The sequence below is a fragment of the Trichosurus vulpecula genome, chromosome 5 (assembly GCF_011100635.1).
Source record: "Trichosurus vulpecula isolate mTriVul1 chromosome 5, mTriVul1.pri, whole genome shotgun sequence".
Classification (NCBI taxonomy): domain Eukaryota; kingdom Metazoa; phylum Chordata; class Mammalia; order Diprotodontia; family Phalangeridae; genus Trichosurus; species Trichosurus vulpecula.
Window position 1 is genome coordinate 221,704,182 of NC_050577.1, and position 21,001 is coordinate 221,725,182.

Sequence of the window (21,001 nt, forward strand, 5' to 3'; positions counted from 1 at the left end):
TTGTTCAAAGGATCATACAAAGGATCACAGATGCAAAAAGACTTACCAGTAAAATTCCCTAGAACAGAAATGATAAATCATATTCAGTGTATATAGAGCCCAATATATGTGTGCATATATGTATATGCAGTAGGATTGTAGGGGGGAAGAGATAAACATTGTCAATAATGAGAATAAAACAACCCTGTGACTCAAGGGATTCAGTTTGAGTTTTATTCTGTCAATCTCACTGTGTGACTTTGGACAGATTATTTAAATACTGTGTGCCCTTTCCTTCTCTGTAAAATGAGGGGACTGGACTAGATAGACAGCCATTACATTTTCATCGTGGTATAAAACTAATAAGCTACATGTAGCTTATTTTAAAAGAAAACTTTAGGATCTTAGGTGTGAATTGTGGAAAAGAGATAAGTGATTTTTTGGAAATATATATGCTGCTAATTTACAAAGCCCTTGAGAAACAGAACTCACTAATATGGAGATAAATTGATGTATAGCTAGGTTATTTTTGCACAGCGTAATGCTATTGCTACATCAGAGAGGATCATTGCCCGCCTGAAGATTGGCCACAGCACAGTGAGATTTTTGGCCACGTAATTTGTGAAAGATTTCTCCTGAGATCCAGAGACATGATTTATGTTTGTTGAGAAAGCACCTAAACTGACAAAATCGCAGATCCTTGAAGCTGGTGTGACCCCATACCTTTGCAAGAAAGCTCCTGGGAAAGAGAGATAAGATAGCATCGAAGCTCTTCTAGGTCACTGTGGGTAGTTTGCCAAATCCCGAGAGCCTGTTATTTCACACTTTCATATTGGCCTGAGCAGGAACATAAGTAACTAAGGACAGCATTCAGAAGCTTTTGCCTGGATATATAGATTCATGAGGAGAACAACAGGGTTTTGCTAAGTGGTAGAAAATCAGAAAGTCAAAGGAAGAGGAATCTTATAATGATTTTGATTTAGTTGGTAGTTTGAAGCATCTGGTGATTTGGGGTGGTATGGGGAGAGGTGTTGATGCAATTAAGTAGTGTGGTTTTTGCCTTTGGGTAATATAGATTAGGTGACAGAAGTTCAAGGGGACCTAGGAGAAGATAATTGCTTTTGAGAAAGCAAGGCTAAAAAGTTGATGGTGGTTTGCTTTTTAATTGGAATAGACTTACCTTTCTTTTGTTGGGCTAAATTTACTTCCTGACAGATAGATGTTTCTTTAAAAAAAAAATTAGTAGAGCCTAGACAAATGGTAGAGCCATTAAATCTTCTATAAGGTTTAACCTCAGACTTTAAGAGACTCTCTCTTCTATATTAATCTCATGGCAATTGAAATGAGCTATGTCCTTAATGATGATGATTACCTCTATTTTCAATTCCAAAGAGTGTTTTTTTTCCCCTTGGGAACATAGTTTCAGGTGTTAATATATTCCCACAGCATCTGTGTAAGTCAGGCAACAGTCTACTCATTAAATGCCTGTCTGAGGATTGGCACTTAGTGTTATAAAGAGATCTACTTGATTCTCACTCTTTGCATTGGATTTAGAGTTAGAAGATCTAAGTTCAAATCCTGTCTCTCCTTTTTAATACCTGTGTGCCTTTGAGGTAGTTCACTATACCTCCTTGGGCCTCAGCTTTTTCATCCATAAAAATAAAGAATTCGTTTAGTAATTGTCCAAGATCCCTTTCAACTTTAAGTTTGTGATCTGAGACCTTTCAAGAGCCCGATCTCTAAAATGGAAGCTTTTATACTGAGAGATGTCATAGTAGCTTTGCATATGCTAGCGCAGTGCTGGACACAATGAAGTGTGCTTAAGAAAGTGCTTAATAAGTATTTGCTGATTGTGGCCCTAATGAAACAGTTTAAAGTTTATAATTCATGGAAGGAGGCACAGGTATGTTATTTTCAAAGCATGAACCATAGCATTGACTCCTTACCCTAATAAAAGTATTACAATCTTGGTAACTTTTAAATCATAAAAATCATACAATCAAGTCTTATGAAGGTATACAAGTATGCCTGTGCAAGTACGTACTGAACTAGGTCTGGTAATCTGCCACAGTGAAGGATTTCCAGCCAAAGTACCATTCATGTGATTGACTAAAGGATATGTTTGAAACAGCTAGTTAGCAAGAATACATGCTTGATTGATTGCAGATCATTTGTCTTCCTTATTTTTTAATGTATTCTTTGGGAAAAAAAGTAAGATTAAACAGTTTCTTCCTGATATTTTGTAGAGATTTGAAGAAAAGAGAAGTATCTCACAACTGAAACCTTATACTTGCATTGTATGAATTACTTCCCTCAAAATAAGTACCCTTTGGAACATTATGAAACCTGGGAGGAAATGCTTTTATGCAGTTATTTTCAGTCTATGCATTGTAGTTCTTAATGATAGTTTGTCAGTGGAAAGGAAGTTCATTGGGTTATTACATATTATAGTTATATATGTTATATACTATATATTATATTATATAAGCATATAATATATTATTAGATTATATATTATAATACATTATATTATATATTTATATATTACATAGTTATATATGTCAATATGTAGTTATATTGATACCATAAAAAGATTTGTTTTGATTGCTTTATGATAGGAAAAGGCTTCTTCTAGCTATGTTGTCAGTGTGTTGAGAGTGGAAGGAAAGCATAAGCCATAGTTGCTGTGATATAGGAAGAGTAATAATGTTATAATGCTGTCTCTTTTTGAAGCTATGATGTCTTATTCTTTCTTTGATTTGGGAACACCCCTTCTCCCTATTCCTGATCCATCTTCAGTAGATTATGATGTGTATCTATTTTTAAAAAAAAATAATTGACTAAAATTTAATTTTTTTTCAAGAACTTTGGAATATTTCCTTGAAAGAATTGATGTTAACAAAACCAAAGTTTGATTCACTTCTGTCTGTTCAGTTTAAGAAACATTAAGACTTTGTGTGTGCAGAGTGCTTTCTAGGGGAGATGACACTGTTTAGATAAGCCATAGTCCCTGCTCCCAAGAACAGCTGAGGGAGGATGTGACATGAATACTGAAATACACAAATAAATTTGTGATCTTATCGATGTGATTATTTTTCCATTTATGAAAATTTCAACCCATTCCTGACAGCTTCTCTTTCTTGCCATTGTTTGTCCATAACTTCACCCTTACTATACTCAAGTTCTTTGGACATTGTAAGGATATCACTGGAGTGCTCAGGATGGTTAGTTCATACTCATATAGATGTGGGCAGCCTACAATTTTTGGTCATATATTTATTTTGTAATATTCTTTCCATAATTTCTGATACTGCACTGCTCCATTGCACCTTGTGTGATCCTCAACTTCAATTCTTTGGAGACCGAAGTTTTTCAATGACTTGCAATCATACAGCATCATTGGAAGAATATTGGCATTAAAAAGATGAGTCTTTGTTTCTTGAAAAAGTTTTTCGTTATTAAAAGTACTGTTCCATTTCCCAGTGGCAAGCCCAAAGACTCTCCTCATGTTCAGTCTTGGACCTACATCATTGTCCATTTGCTTTGTCTGACCTAAATGTACAAATAGGTTCTATAGACCATCCATCAGCTGCATCTTGTAGTCAGAATGATAGGCATTCTCACTCACTTGTGTTTTTTTTTTTCTTTCTGTATAGTTAGACCAAATGTTTAAGAGATTTTGAATGTAATTTAGGGGACCACATTGTTCTGAGATTGTTTGAAGAAGATCATCCAGAAGTCCTCATTATCTATCTGAAACTTCTCTGTCTTTAAATCTGTATTGTATCTCTTACATGATGGTGGTAAACATCTTGTCTCCCTGTTCACTGGCAGTCATTATATTAATCAATGAGAGGGTTGTCAAATAAAGTCATCTCTGTTGTATCTTTTTAGGTATACATATGTATATATGTACATATATATGTCTATGTATGGATAACTTGCTGAAAGCCTCATTATGCTCTGTCAAATATTTTTCAGTAGCTAACAAATAATAAGCACAATGGAATCTTGAATTCTCTGTATCTTTTAATAATCTGTGTGATGGTAAAGATGTAATCTGCTGTGGATATTGTTTGTGAAAGCCTTTCTGTACCTTTTCAGTATTGTCATCAATGGTGACAAGTATACCTATGCAGATTATTTTCATAAAATGTTTATTTAGTTGGGAAAACAGGTAAATGGGTCAGTAGTTATTGATATTCTCTAAGTTGCCTTTTTTTGGAAGTAATAATATCTGAGGCTTTTTTTTTACTACCCCTCCCCCCTTTTTTCTCTTCACCTTCTTTTAGATCCCTTAAAAATAGGTCTGGCTAAGAATCAGTTCTCTCAAGACTATCACCTCCAGCATAGATATCTTCCATGTGTACTTGGTCTAACCAGTCTACTTTTCCCATCTTTGTTTTCTTCGGTGCTATTTCCAGTTCCACAAACACTGGGACTGTGATGTCCAAAATGTGGCTGTCCATTGATGGTGAAAAGAGTTTGATATAAAAAAGTTTTGTGCATCTTTCCCACCTTTCTTTTATTTGTTAGCTTCATCCTTAAATATACCCTAGATAACATTTATTAAAAAAATTTTTATGTAAAACATTTCCATATTGGCATGTTATACAAGAAGACTCAAGTAAAAGGAAAAATGAAAGTGAAAAATAGCATGTTTCAGTCTGTATTCAATCAGTATCAGTTCTTTCTCTGGAGGTGGATAGTATGCTTCATCGTTAGTCCTTTGGGATTGTCTTGGTATCATTGTATTGCTGAAAATAGCTGTCGTTCACAGTTATTCATGGAACAATATTGCGTGTGTACATTCTCTTGGTTCTCTTCACTTATGCATCTGTTCATGTAAATTTTTCCAGGTTTTTCTGAATCATCCTGCTTGTCTTTTCTTAAAGCACAATACTATTGCATGACAGTCATATACCACAGCTTGTTTAGTCATTACCCAATTGATGGGCATCCCTTTGATTTCCAATTCTTTACCACCACCAAAAGAGCTGCTATAAATATTTTTTGTACAAATAGGTCCTTTTTTTTCCTTAAAATTTTTTTTTCTTTGGGATACAGACCTGGCAGTGGTATTTCTGGATCAAAGAGTATGCACAGTTTTATAGCCTTTTGGGCATAGTTTCAAATTGTTCTTCAGAATGGGTGGACCAGTTTACAACTCCGCTAATAGTGCACTAATATCCCAGTTTTCCCACATCCCCTCCAACATCCAACATTTCCTTTTTTTTTTGTCATGTTAGCCAATCTGATAGGTGTGAAGTGATACCTCAGAGTTGTTTTAATTTCATTTCTCTAATCAATAGTTATTTAGAACATTTTTCCATATGACTATAGATAGCCTTGATTTCTTTGTCTGAAAATTGCCTGTTCATATCCTTTGGCCATTTATCAGTTGGGAAATGACTTGTATTAGATGATACTATTCAGTGATATCTCTTGCTACATTTTCTTTACACTAGTTTCCCCCTTTCTTCCCCTGCTTCTCACTGTATGACAAAGTGATTCTGTACATCATCTTCTACAATCCTTCTGAAAAAGATCTTACAAATAAGTTTATATTCTAAAAAAGTATTGTCCTTTACTGCCATACTAGCATTCGCTCAATAGGGCAGTTTATAGGTTTTTTTGTTTTGTGTTGTTTTTTTTGATCCTCTTGTTGTGGCAATTGATTTACATGTTAAATTTTTTGTATGTCTTGATTATAATTGGTGTTATGTGTTCTCTTCCATTTTTTGACATCAATAACCTGTTTAAATAGGTCAAGCTAAAGTTTGAATTGGATACATCTTTTTCTCATTTTTATTCTTCTAGCTTTGTAATATTATCTTTAACAATTTGATGGTCTGACTACACAGACAGTTGAGGAATGATTGTTGCATCAGTAACAAGTCATTTCTTATCTATTCAATTAATTTGATTTTTAGTGATTTAATTTGGTGCCCACTGTGTCATGTACCTCCTGTTTCTTTTCTTGAAGAAAGTATTCATGACATATACGTGTGAAAATTGCTGGATAGTTTGCCAATCATTGGCAACTTGTTTATTCCTGAACCATGTTTTCTGAAGTGTTTATTTTTCTGTACATAGTTACACTCACCTTTGAATTGAAGTAATGAGAATCAAAGTATCTTGATTTTCTTTGGAGGACCTTAGTAACTTATTTGTAGAATTTCTCTACCTCTTCATCTTGTCATAAAAGATGACCAAATGTCCGATTATAAGTTTCTTTCTGCTCCTTCTTTTGGGGTGTGTGTGTGGATGGGGGGTTCTTCAAGGAGAACCAGTGAATCATTCTTCCATTTAGCTGCAGTGTGTCTTTGTCTTCCCTCTTAGTTTACAGAATGTCAAACAGATAAGATTTGCTTCCTATCATAATATATCTACTCTTTGGTTACTGGACAAGGATTTCACATTTATGGTTCCAATAGTTAAGTTAATGTTTCTAAAATGTTTAGAAACCATTTCATTCTTAGCACATTCTACTACCATCTCTACTAGAGAGGGCTTCATTAGACTGTGGACCATTTTGTATCTTTCTTTGTTTTATGGTTGCTGTCACCAAATGATCCATCATCAGGTGGTTGTTATATAATTTAGTGGATAAGAGTCACATACTTGGAGTCAGGAAGACCCAAGTTCCAGTTCTGCCTCAGACATTTACTAGCTGTGTGATAACCTCTGTCAGCCTCAGTTTCCTTATCTATGAAATGAGAATAATAGCACCTACTTCCCAAGGTTGTAAAGGTAAAATGAGGTAATATTTGTGAAGTGCTTTGCAAACCTTAAAATACTACATAAATGCTCTAAATTACTCACCAAGTGGCCAGCCTACTGGTGATGAGTTTCTGTTTGATGCTATTTGATGTTTGGTCAAACTTAGACCTCTAAGTTCCTACTGGCATCATTCTGTTCTAACAGCATAACATTGGTTCACAGAAGTATAGATGTAGGACTGTATACATATGTATTATGAACTTAGAAATCATCCAATCCAACCCTCTTACTTTACAGTTGAGGACACTGAGACTTAGAAAGGTAGAATGCATTGTCTAAGGTCACAGGTTATAAGGTAAAACTATTTTCAGTAGTTCTTGTTTAATATGTGTATATGTGTATACAGCACACACACACATACATTTAAAGAAGTTTTTAAAAAATCACATATGGTCAAATTAAAAAACATGTTTGGTATTCACTTTGACTGTATACTTTTGATCTGGGGCTATCTCCATTCATCCTGATCTTGCCACTAGTACCAGATGGCTTCCAAGGAGAAAGTGAGGCTGGTCACTTTGCACAGATCTCCCTCACTTAAATCCAATTCAGTTGCAAGTCATGACATCACTTTCCTGATGTCATGGTCCTCTTTGAGAAAGAAAGATAAACAATACTTTTGATCAAGAAGAATCACTTATATGGGAACATCCATACCCTTTGATCAAGAAAATTCACTTGTATGGAAACATCCATATTCATAAGATGTACTGGCTGACTAAAGTGATATTGTGTAATTCAAGCTCTTCTCATTTTAGGAGAAAAGTCTGTTATTAAGAGAACAATCTCGAAGTTATTTAGAAGGCTTAGAAAGTACAGAAGTTGGGGGGAAGAGCCAAGATGGTGGCTGGAAAGCAGGGACTAGTGTGAGCTCCCAGCCAAGTCCCTCCAAAAACCTATAAAAAATGGCTCCGAACCAATTCTAGAACTGCAGAACCCACAAAATAGCAGAGGGAAGAAGGGATCCAGCCCAGGACAGCCTAGATGGTTGCTGGGTGAGGTCTTTCCCGCAAAGAGCTGGGAGTGGAGCAGAGCCCAGCGCGGGCCGCGCAGATCAACCAGACCAGGAGCTGGGCGGAGCAGGCCCTAGCGCCCTGAGTCAGTGATCTGTGGCAGTTGCCAGACTTCTCAGCCCACAAACACCAAAGACAACAGAGAAGAACTGCACAACCCACAAAATAGCGGAGGGACAGGCTGAATGGTCTCTGGGTAAGGTGTATCCCTCATGGAGCTGGGAGTGGAACGGAGCAGAGCCCAGCATGGGTGGCAAGGACCAACCAGACCAGGAGCCAGGCGGAGGGGGCCCTAGCGCCCTGAATCAGTGAACTGCAGCAGTTATCAGACTTCTCAACCCACAAACACCAAAGACAACAGAGAAGGTTAGTGGGAAAAGCTGCTGGGGAGTGAGTGAAAGGAGTTTGGGGTTTGGCCACCGCCCTGGGGCAGCAGAGGTGGGGCAGCTACAGAACTACAGCTGCAGTTGCTTCCTGCCCCAGGCCCACCTGGTGGGAGGAATTAAGTGGCGGATCAGAGCAGGAGCGAAGAGCCTGCTGAAGATCTAAGTCCAGTCCGGGTTGGGGGTTCTTGGGGAAGGAGGAGTGCTGGTGTGGCAGAGCTGGCGCATCCCCCCAAACTTGGAACATAGTTCTCTTAACTCTACAAGCAGTCATACCCCGCTGAAAAACTCAAGGGTCAAGTAAGTTGGCTGGGAACATGGCCAAGGAATGAAAATGGATTCAGATTCAGACTCAGACTTTGGAATCTTTCTTTGGTGACAAAGAAGACCAAAACATACAGCCAGAAGAAGTCAACAAAGTCAAAGAGCCTACACCAAAAGCCTCCAAGAAAAACATGAATTGGTCTCAGGCCACTGAAGAACTCAAAAAGGATTTGGAATAGCAAGTTAGAGAAGTAGAGGAAAAATTGGGAAGAGAAATGAGAAGGATGCAAGAAAACCATGAAAAAATAGTCAATGACTTGCTAAAGGTGACCCAGAAAAATACTGAAAAATATACTGAAGAAAACAACACCTTAAAAAATAGACTAACTCAAATGGCAAAAGAGCTCCAAAAAGCCAATGAGGAGAAGAATGCCTTGAAAGGCAGAATTAGCCAAATGGAAAAGGAGGTCCAAGAGACCACTGAAGAAAATACTACCTTAAAAATGAGATTGGAGCAAGTGGAAGCTAGTGACTTGATGAGAAATCAGGATGCTATAAAACAGAACCAAAGGAATGAAAAAATGGCAGACAATGTGAAATATCTCATTGGAAAAACCACTGACCTAGAAAATAGATCCAGGAGAGATAATTTAAAAATTATTGGACTACCTGAAAGCCATGATCAAAAAAAGAGCCTAGATATCATCTTTCAAGAAATTATCAAGGAGAACTGCCCTGATATTCTAGAGCCACAGGGCAAAATATAAATTGAAAGAATCCACCGATCACCTCCTCAAATAGATCCCAAAAAGAAATCTCCTAGGAATATTGTCGCCAAATTCCAGAGCTCCCAGATCAAGGAGAAAATACTGCAAGCAGCCAGAAAGAAACAATTTGAGTATTGTGGAAACATAATCAGAATAATCCAAGATCTGGCAGCTTCTACATTAAGAGATCGAAGGGCTTGGAATACGATATTCCAGGGGTCAGTGGAGCTAGGATTAAAACCTAGAATCACCTACCCAGCAAAACTGAGTATCATGCTCCAAGGCAAAATATGGATTTTCAATAAAATAGAGGACTTTCAAGCTTTCTCAGTGAAAAGACCAGAGCTGAATAGAAAATTTGACTTTCAAACACAGGAATCAAGAGAAGCATGAAAAGGTAATCAAGAAAAAGATCAAGAAAAAGAAATCACAAGGGACTTACTAAAGTTGAACTGTTTTGTTTACATTCCTACATGGAAAGATGACATGTGTGATTCACGAGACCTCAGTATTAGGGTAGCTGAAGGGAATATGCATATATATATATGTTTATGTATATATATAAGTGAATGTGTATGTATGTATATATGTATGTATATATATATATGGAGAGAGAGAGAGAGAGAGAGAGAGAGAGAGAGGGCGGGCACAGGGTGAGTTGAAGATGAAGGGAAGATATCTAAAAGAAATAAAATCAAATTAAGGGATGAGAGAGGAATATATTGAGAGAGGGAGATAGGGAGAGATAGAATGGGGTAAATTATCTTGCGTAAAAGTGGCAAGAAAAAGCAGTTCTGTAGGAAGAGAAGAGAAGGCAGGTGAGGGGGAATGAGTGAATCTTGCTCTCATCAGAGTTGACCTGAGGAGGGAATACCATATGTACTCAATTGGGTAGCTTAACCCACAGGAAAGAAGGAGGAAGAAGATAAAAAAAGGGGGGGATGGTAGAAGGGAGGGCAGATGGGGGTGGAGGTAATCAAAAACAAACACTTTCGAAAAGGGACAGGGTCAAGGGAGAAAATTGGATAAAGGGGGATAGGTTTGGAAGGAGCAAAATATAGTTAGTGTTTCACAACACGAGTATTGTGGAAGGGTTATACATAAAGATACTCATGTGGCCTGTGTTGAATTGCTTGACTTATTAGGGAGGGTGGGTGGGAAGGGAAGAGGGGAGAGAATTTGGAACTCAAAGTTTTAAAACACAGATGTTCAAAGACGAAAAAAAAAGTTTTTGCATGCAACTAGAAAATAAGATACACAGGCAATGGGGCGTAGAAATTTATCTTGCCCTACAAGAAAGGAAGGGAAAAGGGGATGGGAGGGGAGTGGGATGACAGAAGGTAGGGCTGACTTGGGAACAGGGCAACCAGAATATATGCCATCTTGGAGTGGGGGGAGGGTAGAAATGGGGAGAAAATTTGTAATTCAAACTCTTGTGAAAATCAATGCTGAAAACTAAATATATTAAATAAAAAAAATTTTTTTAAAAAAAGAAGAGGCTTTGAAAAAAAAAAAAGTACAGAAGTTATAAGGCTATCAGATATCTGCTGTCCTAAACCAGTCAGAACAACCTTAAATCTGAAAGTAGAAAATAGCTAGACAAGAATCAGATGTGAACATCAGAAGTTGGTTTCCTTTAGGCCTATGAGCCTGTGATACCGTTTTCCGATTTGTAAGATAGAATCCCCTTTTTGGTATTGTTATTCTTAGGAAATATGGAATGGAATTGTAATTTCTTTGGTATAAAGGGCTCCCAGATAAAGGAAATGTTCTCTACCTGTGCAATTTGTTTTTTCCCTCTGGAGCTTGTAGTGCTTGAGAGTTGCCTAGATCATTGAGAGATTAGGTCATTTGTTCAGGATCACACAGGCAGTATGTGCTGGAAGAGGGATTTGAACCCAGGCTTTGCTGGCTCTTCACTATACCAGGCTGCCAATAATAATTGTTATTATAGAACAAAATTGATGTGGCCAATTAAGAATTGCCAGAAAGGTATTTTTTTTAAGTTCTTCTTCTTTTTTTTTTTTTTTTTTTAGAAAGAACTGTGTGCTTCAAAGTGTCTTGCTTGGAAAGTCTTTAAGATACATATTGTTTTTTTTTATATGAAGTAGTTACTCAGAATGGATATTATAATTACATTGTAAAATGTCAATTTATGAGTGTCACAATGATCAATTATTGGATAACAGTGTAAATGAAATATTTAGTGTTGCTTAGAAATGTGTAAGAAATTTTTACAATGCAAAAAACTCAAGATTTTTTTCCTTTATGTTTTAATAGGGCTTCATATGTCCGCAGTGTATGAAATCTCATGGATCTGCTGAAGAGCTTTTCAAACATTATCAGGCAGTTCATGACTCTGGTAATGAACCAAGTCATGGAGGAGAGGCTCTAAAACGGTAAAGTGGAATACATTTGTAGGCCAATAGCTGATGATGTTTTTGACCTTACATGCAGGCTGAAAACCAGTTTCATGTATGCTTATAGATAGTGCCATGAAGATGTCTGCCTTCCTGCTGTCCTTGACCTCTCTGATATTGGGATGGATTGGTGGGAGGCTGTCCTGTGATTGTTGTGTTTTTTGGAAAGCACAACTGGAAAAAATTACTTTTTTTGAACATATGCTTTTCTTCTGTATTTAAGAGTCAATCAAGTTAGTAGAACTTTAAAACTTGATTATATAAACTAAATGCAACAAATATACATAGCCATTTGTATTAGGAAGGCAATAGACACAACATCGACGATAATTGTGAATATACTTATGTAATTCTGTATTGCAAAATACATGGGCCTGTTAATGGGTGGGAAAGATCTTCAAATCTAAATTGTCATTACACAATTTGAGGATTTAAAAATGAGGCAAAATCAATTAAAAATAAAGGATTAACTGCATAAATTCACTTTTTCAAGCTGCTTGTGAAAATTCTTGTTGTATTTTTTCCTATTGAATCTAGTCTTGAGTTCACATTGTTTTTTATAATATAATATAAGTTGTCATCACAGTTTCCTTACTTATTTGAGGATGGAGGGGCTGCTTAGGTGATTGTCACCAGAAACTTGGCTAACCAGGTGATTTTGTTTTTTTAACTCTAGCAACTCAACTGGGTTATAAGCTGTCTTGGGAGTAGTACCCTCACTTATGAAACTACAAGTCTTTTGAAATATTCATAAAGTAGTTAAATATTTTTTAAAAATATTTTTAGCATAAATATTAAAAAATTAAGCACATGGTCACACACAAAGGAAAACATTAAGAACATTTCTACGTGATAAGCAGATATCATAAAATGTAAGGAGGTACCATAAAATATTGTTAGCTTAACTTGGTTTTTCTAGTTCCTGTGTCATCTAAATTCCCAGGTCTCTTTCAAGACTATCACAAAGATAAACTGCAGCCACCTAAGAATGTTGAATCTTGAGCCCACCTATTCTAATTTGTAGCGACCTTTTCACTAATACATTTCTGGTGACATCTTTAGTTTTGACAGGAAGTTCCTTTATAAAGCTTAGATTACTCTGAATTAGTCCTTGGTAAATTACTCCCTAGAATAATTTTATTAATGATTTGGATACTATTTGAACTTGAAAATCTGCATGTAATTTGTGAAACTTCAGACTATTAGTTTTGAAAAAAAGAGTAAAGAATAAGAGCACCAGTGATAACTAGACATGGTGCTTTGGATCTTTGCCTGGTAGGCTTCCTCTCCCAATGAAATTGCACATGTATTTTGTATTTTTGGAAGCTCAGTAAATCTTAACAGAGTTGTCTCACAGTATTTCTGGTTATGACAAGTAAGGAGGAATGGTTCTTTCTTCTTACATGAATTTTTGCATTTTTGTGTTTTTTATGTGTTTTAAAACTTGAGTTTTTTTGAAAGCATTTACAAAATGTTCTCATTTGGTATTTTGCCAGTTAAAATGTTACATAAAAAATGTAGTCAGTATTAAAAAAGACATACACGTGTTCATGTTTAACTCTTGAGTCTGAGTTTGTTTAATAAAAAATAGGCCCAGTTATTTTCCAATATGTGCATGTCTGACATACAAACAACCCTCATTTACAAATAGCTGTTAGGCAAGGACTCACGTCCCTCATTGTATTATATAATTCCTCTGCCTAGTATTGTTGCAGCAGATTATCTCCTCTTTCCCCTGTCCTGTTGGCAGAGTTATCCATTCTTATTGCCATAACTAATCTTGACCCAGTATTCTTAGCCCTTCCCCATGCTAGCGTACTATCTCTCAGCTTTCTTTTGCCAATGCTGCCAGTGGATTATGACTTACAGTTAGTGTATTGCCTGACATTCCAGATCAAAAACTCAAATACATTTTCCAAGGAAAATATTGTTTTAAGTGGCAGTTAGGTTTTATAGAAGTATTGGTGCTATAGTTTAACTGTGTGCTGGATTAAATAGGCATCTACATGCCAACCTGGGAACCAATTTATAGCAGTGTTTCTATGAGAGAATGTGTTCTGAATGCCAACCAGCCAACTTAACCAGTTTTTCACACACACACGCGCACACACACACACACACACACACACACCCCTTTTCATCAGTTGGAGACTTGTTTGTATATAGAATCTCATACCAGAGTATTTTTAGGATAGAGAGAATTGACATGTTAATGTCCAGTGATTTGGCAGATATTTTATTAATAGACAAGATTAGTTGTTATCTCTTTGAATATACTTGTGCAAGTATTGCTTATTGTTTCCTTTTGTTTCCATGTATGTTCAGAGAAGATGTGATACTACTTCGACAAGAGGTCCAAGACTTACAGGCTTCACTGAAGGTTGGAAAGAAAATGTTTTGCATTTACTTATTTTCAGTGTTTTAGATAAACAATTTTAAAAGCTTGTGGGCTAAAAAACAACTCCTTTTCTTATTAGGAAGAAAAATGGTACTCAGAAGAGTTGAAGAAAGAATTAGAAAAATTACAAGGGCAGCGGCAGCAAGTAATTACTTTCAGATACTTGAAGCATGTTTACAAGAAGCTATTTAGTTTCACCATAGAAATTGTAAGGCAGATGACCTGATACAAATGACTTGAAAAGTTTCTTCCTTATGGGTAATATTAAGTGTGCTGTTTCCTTTTAATTCAAATGAATGGTATATGGAGAGTTTTTAAAAGTCTTGTCTTGGTTATTTAAATATAAACCCAAGTAAAAAGAAAATGTAGATCCAAGAACAGTGAATTTAACCAGAAACATAAAAAGATATTCTCCACTTGGTAAGGGCATAACACATATATATATACTTGGAAAATTAGGTTAAAATTGGTTCTACCAGCTTGTTCCTCAAATTATTCAAGAGCTGATTGTCGAATTAATCGTTCAAGATCCGATTGTCCAATTTGAGTATTATTTGGGCTATTTTCTTCTAAGTGTGATGTTTGTGTTGTGTCTTTTAAGTTGAGAGTTATCGTCTGTACTTAAAAATGAAAGGAATAAAATATCACTTTTGCTAAGTCAGCTTTTTTAATTGGGAAGGATTTTGAAACTAATAAGGATTTTTGGATTGTATATGTCATTTATTCATGCTCTTTGTTTATGCTATTAGCGTGGCTAATCAAGCATTTTCTGTATCATGGTTTGTATCTCAAAGCAAATAGAGAAGTATTGGCTTCCTATATTTAAAGAAAAAATTGTTTTTTATCTCATGTTGAAAATAATTTTTCTAAGAGGGAATAGGTAATTGTAGCAGTAGAAAATTTACTTTTGGAAAAAATTAAGAAATAAAATGATAGAAAAACTTTTATGATTCTTAGTATTTAGTGCCATTTAGTTCGATTGTACTAGATGTAAAAATAGATATTTTCTTAATCTGAAAATAATTTTTGAGTAGTACATGTTTTAATTCATGAAATAAGTATTTCACTGAAGTTTTGGGAAAAAACCTCATTAACTTTATTGTTCTTTCTTTGAAAGGTTTCATAATGCTATAGTTATTTTAAAAGTTTACCTTGAAAGTAAAAAATGGCTTTAAAGCCACTTATCATAGTGTTAGCATAGCTGACCTTCCCATAACATTTTACATTTTTAATGTGCTTTACATTCTCATTGGCCTCATAATAATTCTGTAAGATAGGTAGTGAAAAATTATAACCTATTTTGCACTGGAGGATGTATAGAGTAGACACTTAATAAGTGCTTGGTGACTGAGGAAACTGAAGACAGAGAGATTAGCTGCCTTTTGGCCAGCAACACACCTAGGAGATAGCAGAGTGAGGACTCAAACCCAAGCTTTCCAACCCCAAGTCCAGGGCTCTTTCTCTTGTGCCAAGCTGGCTCTAGATATTTATCCATGGTAGAGTTCTGCACAACATACACAATGGCCTAAGATTGAGTCAAATGGTAGGTTCTGTTAGGTGAATTAAGAAGGTGCTTGAGAAAAATTTAGTTCTTTAATTCAGAAATATAAACAACTAATCAATGAAGCATTTAACTAAATGTGTACTATGTGTCAGGCATTGTGCTAAGCACTGGGAATACAAAGAAAAAGCAAAAACAGTCCCTACCTTTGAGGAGCTTGCATTCCAGTGGAGAAGACAGTATCTAAGTAAATTGGTGCATACAAGATACACACAAAATAACTTCAGGGTAAACCTAGACGGGAGGCTTTAGCAGCTGGAGATTCTGGGACAGGCTTCTTGCAAGGGGTGGTCCTTGAGCTGAGTCTTAAAGGAAGCCAGAGATCCTGAAAGATGAGTGTTTGTAGGGAGAACTTTTTCCAGGTCTGGGGGACAGCCTACATGCAAAAGGAGATGAATGATCATGTGTGAGGAACAGCAAGTAGGGGGGTATGGTTGAACCGGTGTGTGTGGAGGGAAATAACATGTATGAAGACTAGAAAAAGAGGAAGGGACCAAGTTGTGAAGAGCTTTTAAATGCCCAACAGCATCCTATGGGTACTGGGGAGCCATTTGAGTTTATGCTGACACGGGTAGACCTGTGCTTCAGGGACAGTCAGGCGGAGGATGTATTGGCGTGAGAAGAGACTTGATGCTGAGAGTCCAGTTAGAAGGCTGTTAGAAAGCACAGGTGAAAAAACTGAGCTAGGCTTGTGCTGCGTGAGTGGAGAGAAGGAGACAGATATGAGAGTAGTTGTAGAGAGAGAAGTTATGAGATTTATCAACTAATTGGACTTGTAGGGTGAATGAGAGGCTGAGGATGATACCAGATGACTAAAACGATATTAGTGAGTTAGGGAAATTTGGAAGAGAGAAGGGTTTGGTTTGAACTTGTTGAGTTTGAAATGCATGTACAACACACATCTAATTGGAGCTGCCTAATAGATAAGATAGTTGGTGACAGAGAGACTTGGGCTGGATAGGTACATCTGAGAATCATTTGTGTAAGGTTATTAATTGTACCCTTAGAAGCCGATGAGGGGACTGATAGGAAAAATTGACCCTTGGGGAATCCTCACAGTTAGTGAGTATGACATAGATCAAGAGCCATCAGAGGAGATTGAATACCCCTTAATACTTCATATTTACACCACACTTTGAGATTTTCAGAATGTTTTCCTCATAATATTTCTGCAAGGTAGATAATATGTTATTGTCCACATTTTTATTGATGAAGAAAATGAATTCAAAGTGTTTAAGTGACTGCCCCAGGCCTAAGAGCAAGGACTTGTACCCAGGTGACTAGCATTCTGCTAAATGATGTCAGTGCACTGAAAGACTGAGGGAGGTTCCCACACTCCTTACTTTTCAGCAGAACCTTATTACCTCAGTAGCATCTGGCCTTTACAATACAAAGTCAGACATTATGTGACAGTTTTTTAGACAGTGTTGCTTATGCCTTCTACTAATGTTTGTCTTATTTTCATTAAGGAATTCAAACCTGATGGATTGGCAGCAGATTCTTCAGCAGGTAAATTTGTTTAAATGTGATAGTTTGCTTAAATAAAAATTTCATTCTATTATAGTGAATTAAGACTATTGACTCTCACTGGGTTCAAATATATATGTACATGTTGAAGGTAGAATGTAAGCTCCCAGAGGGTGGAGACCATTTCCCTTGCAGAGTACCTAATAAATACATAGTTGGTGCTTAACAAATGCTTATTAACTCATTGATTTGACCTTGTTAATCTATCTAAATTAACCAAGATGTTGCTTGCAAATATATTCTGTAAAGCTTTAGGTCTGGGGAAATTGAAATTAATGGCTAAATTTATGTTTAGGAGAGTTAGCTTTTACACTTAATTTAGCCATCAACTCTTCTCCATGAACATTAGGAGTAGATGATTGGCCTAGGCTTTAATCTTATATTACGTATTTTTTTCATTAAAAAATTATAGCTAATGATTTGAAACAAATGTACAGAATTCAGTTCTAGGCACTGAGATATGAAGGAAAAGTTGAAAAATAGTCCCCTCAAGGAGCTTATCTTCTACAGAGGGAGAACCTGTAAATGGATAAGTAAATACAGAACATTTTGAGGGTAGAGAGAGTACTGATAGGAAGGAGGAATAGTGTGAGTTAGGAATACAGGGCAAAAGTTTCCAAATGTGGAACCAAAATAAATTTAAGCAGAAATACTTACCAATACTTTGGACTTTTATCTATATTTTTCTTTTATTTTGAAAACTGGTAGATACCGTGGCTTTTATGTTGAATGATTCAAAATACTTAATTTTTATGAAGTTCCTCTTCTGTGCCAGGCACCGTGGATGGACAAAAATGAAACAACCTTTGTCCTCAAGGAACTTAGATTCCATTGTGGCCTCATTGAGGAGGGAGATGTCATGTATACTGATAAGTAAACCCCAAAGGTCTTCAAAGTAGGGTTTTTGGAACATGGCAGGCACTAGTAAATTGAGGAGATCGGGAAAGACTTGATGAGGTAATAGCGGGAATCTGAACTGATTTTTGAAGGACGCTGGAGTTTGGAAATAGTTTGACTCCTAGGTAATAGGATGGTGTCAGGAAAATCAAGTGTAGCAGAGGTCATGTTATCACTACCAGTAAGAATGACATCATGTGCTCTTATGATTGGAATCGATTTTGAGAAAATATTACACTTTTTCTAGAACTCCAGTCACTGGAACAACAATTAGATGAAGCCCAAACTGAAAACTTTAATATTAAACAAATGAAAGACTTATTTGAGCAGAAAGCAGCCCAGCTTGCTACAGAAGTTGCAGGTAAGTTGTCAGAATTGGATATTCAGAAAATATGTCTTTACGTTACTCTATTTTCTTTGTCTACAGTTTGATTTAGCCTCACTTAGCAGTTTCTCTAGAATGTAACAAGTGGACATGAACCAGTATTTCTGTTTGGAGTGGCTGCTTTTGTTGGTTCATTTGACAAAAGAATTTTATTTTACCTGCCTAAAGATATTTGTTCTGCCTAAGTATGATTGGCAACTATATAAAATGTAATTGAAAAAAATCAATTAAGTGACATGAATGGTGGATAGAGAGCCAGCCTTGGAGTCAGAAAGATCTAGGCTTAAGTCCTACTTCTGAGACATACTTTATGATCTGGGGAAAATTACTCTATGTCTCAGTGTCCCTAGGTAAATCTCTGAAATTTGAAGTTACAGATCAGTTGCTGATTTATTCCCTACTGGGAGCACAAAAAAAAGTGTAACATTTTAAAATGGAAATTGCTCATTCCTTTCTTTTTGAAATTTTAGGTAAATTTGGACTTTAACCTATATTTTCCTTTTTATTTTAGATAATTTGAAAAAGATTTAAGTGCTAATGTTCTTTGATTGAGTGCTGTTACGTAATAACTTAGTTTGACTTAGAATTGAAATAGATAGTGCCAGGTTAGGTTATTTTAAAATTCATTATCTTGAGAAAAAGCTTTTTATAGTTATTTATCAATATGGTTGTATGATGAAAGAATGAATTTGAATCAAAGAATTAAAAATCATAGAAATAGCTTTTGTGTAACTATATTTGTAACTAGATATAAAGTCAAAATATGATGAAGAAAAAGGGCTTCGAGAAGCTGCTGAACAGAAGGTGACAAGCTTGACAGAAGAGCTAAAGAAAGAGACGACTGTAATTCAAGATCTAAAGACTGAATTGGTAATTTAGATCATGTGGTAGAAGTTTTTCCTTTTTTCTTACTTTAAAAAAACAAAACACTTCAGGGAGGTTCTTTTTATCCAGACAACAACGTATATGTCACTGTTGGCTTAGTTGTATGAAGATGACTTTAATCTACAGCTCCAGCTTTAATCCAGTATTTCCACATACCTATGTGTCTGCTGACAAATCAGAACCCAAATTTATCATCTCTACCTCTCCTCTCCAGCAGGCACTTGCTTCTCCCACATATTGTATCCTGATCCTATCTTTTGTCTCTTTGCAGATGCTGGTCTGCTGCTTAAGATATCTTCCCCACTTACATTTTACCTGAGAATCACCCATCCTTCAAGGGCCAACTCATGTCCTATCTATTCAGCTTCATTCCATCCACATAGGACTCTTTCCTGAACTCTCATAATTAGATTCATTTCCACAAATGTTTGTAGTATTTACAGTCTCAACCACGTAATTTAGCATTTTATTATTACTTTTCTAATTTTTCCCATATATAAATATTATTTCCCCAAGGCTTTAATATCTTTTAGGGAAAGGGTAATGTCTTACATTCCTTTTACATCCCTTGTAATTTCCAGCATAGATTTGGGCACTCAGTAGTCAAGAAATGTGTGTTGTGCTTGATTGACTATCCCTGCCTGAGAGGTAGAGGATTAAGTCATATATATCTCAAGGTGTCGTATGTTGGAAACCTATTTATATCTTAATGAGAATTTTCCATCATTTTAAATTTGAAAATTGTTCTTCCAGTATCATTATAAAGTATGTATGCTGTCTATATAAAGCATACATGTTAGAAATCTAATTTGTAATAGGATTTATTTACGCTTTTTAAGATTGTAATTTGAAAATTGACAGGCAATATGAAGTAAGGAATGAGAAAGGGTAGGCCTTGGAATCAGGGTTCAAGTTCTGCCTCACACACATTAACTCTGTGATCCTGGACAGATAAAACAATGCTGCTGGCTAGTCTCTAAAACTAAAAGTTATAAACAAGTTGTTACATATCATCGGTGGAGGTGGTTTATACATAGAGCGGTCTCTACACATGAAATCACAGGTCTGGATCCTACCCTGGGGTCTCTCCATCAAATCTTCCCTGCCCCCCCCCTCAAAAAAAAAAAGAAAGAAAGAAAAAAAGAGAGAACATTACCTAATTTGTGTAACTGTTTGATTTGAGGAGAGGCAGCATGGTTTAGTGGATGGAGATGGTTTCAGAGCCAGGAAAACTTGGGTTCGCCTCTCACACGTACTGACTATGTGACCAGGCAAGTCACTTAATATATCTCAGTGGTAGTTGAGAGATTGTATAACTCTCTAAGATTCAAGTTACAGAAAAGGTGCTGACCTGCATCGGTAAGAAGAGAGAATTTGCTCATCTGAAAGGTTCCTATATCATTGAAATCATAAGTCCAGTCCCAGGATCTGTTCTACACCTTGGCATTTTGTTGCTATGGTTGTTTGTTGTCATGGCATTGAGCCTGGAGAATATTTCTGTTTGTCCACTTTTTAAAGTGACAGAATAATTGGAGCTAACGCACCAAATGGAACACTATGTGACACTATTCATTTTTAAATGTCACATCAAATGTAGCATATTTGTACATTATTAAACCATCCTCGGTTTATGAAAATCTGTTTTTGTTCTTTTAACTTTATAAAGTTATCACCAATAATAATTTCCTAGTCTACTTCATATAACTTATGCTGCGGAGTGTGCATCATGTTGAAAATAT

At 36.1% G+C, this 21,001-nt stretch overlaps 1 protein-coding gene across 1 annotated transcript in view; it reads left to right on the plus strand.

The window, feature by feature from the left end:
• The window catches only part of EEA1 (early endosome antigen 1), a 127,908-nt gene that overhangs the window by 31,531 nt on the left and 75,376 nt on the right, over positions 1-21,001 (plus strand). The window contains exons 3-8 of the mRNA XM_036761429.1: positions 11,470-11,588; positions 13,935-13,989; positions 14,087-14,152; positions 17,038-17,077; positions 18,240-18,353; positions 19,126-19,247. Coding sequence (XP_036617324.1) covers positions 11,470-11,588; positions 13,935-13,989; positions 14,087-14,152; positions 17,038-17,077; positions 18,240-18,353; positions 19,126-19,247 — 516 coding nt within the window. The remainder of the gene's footprint in view (positions 1-11,469; positions 11,589-13,934; positions 13,990-14,086; positions 14,153-17,037; positions 17,078-18,239; positions 18,354-19,125; positions 19,248-21,001) is intronic.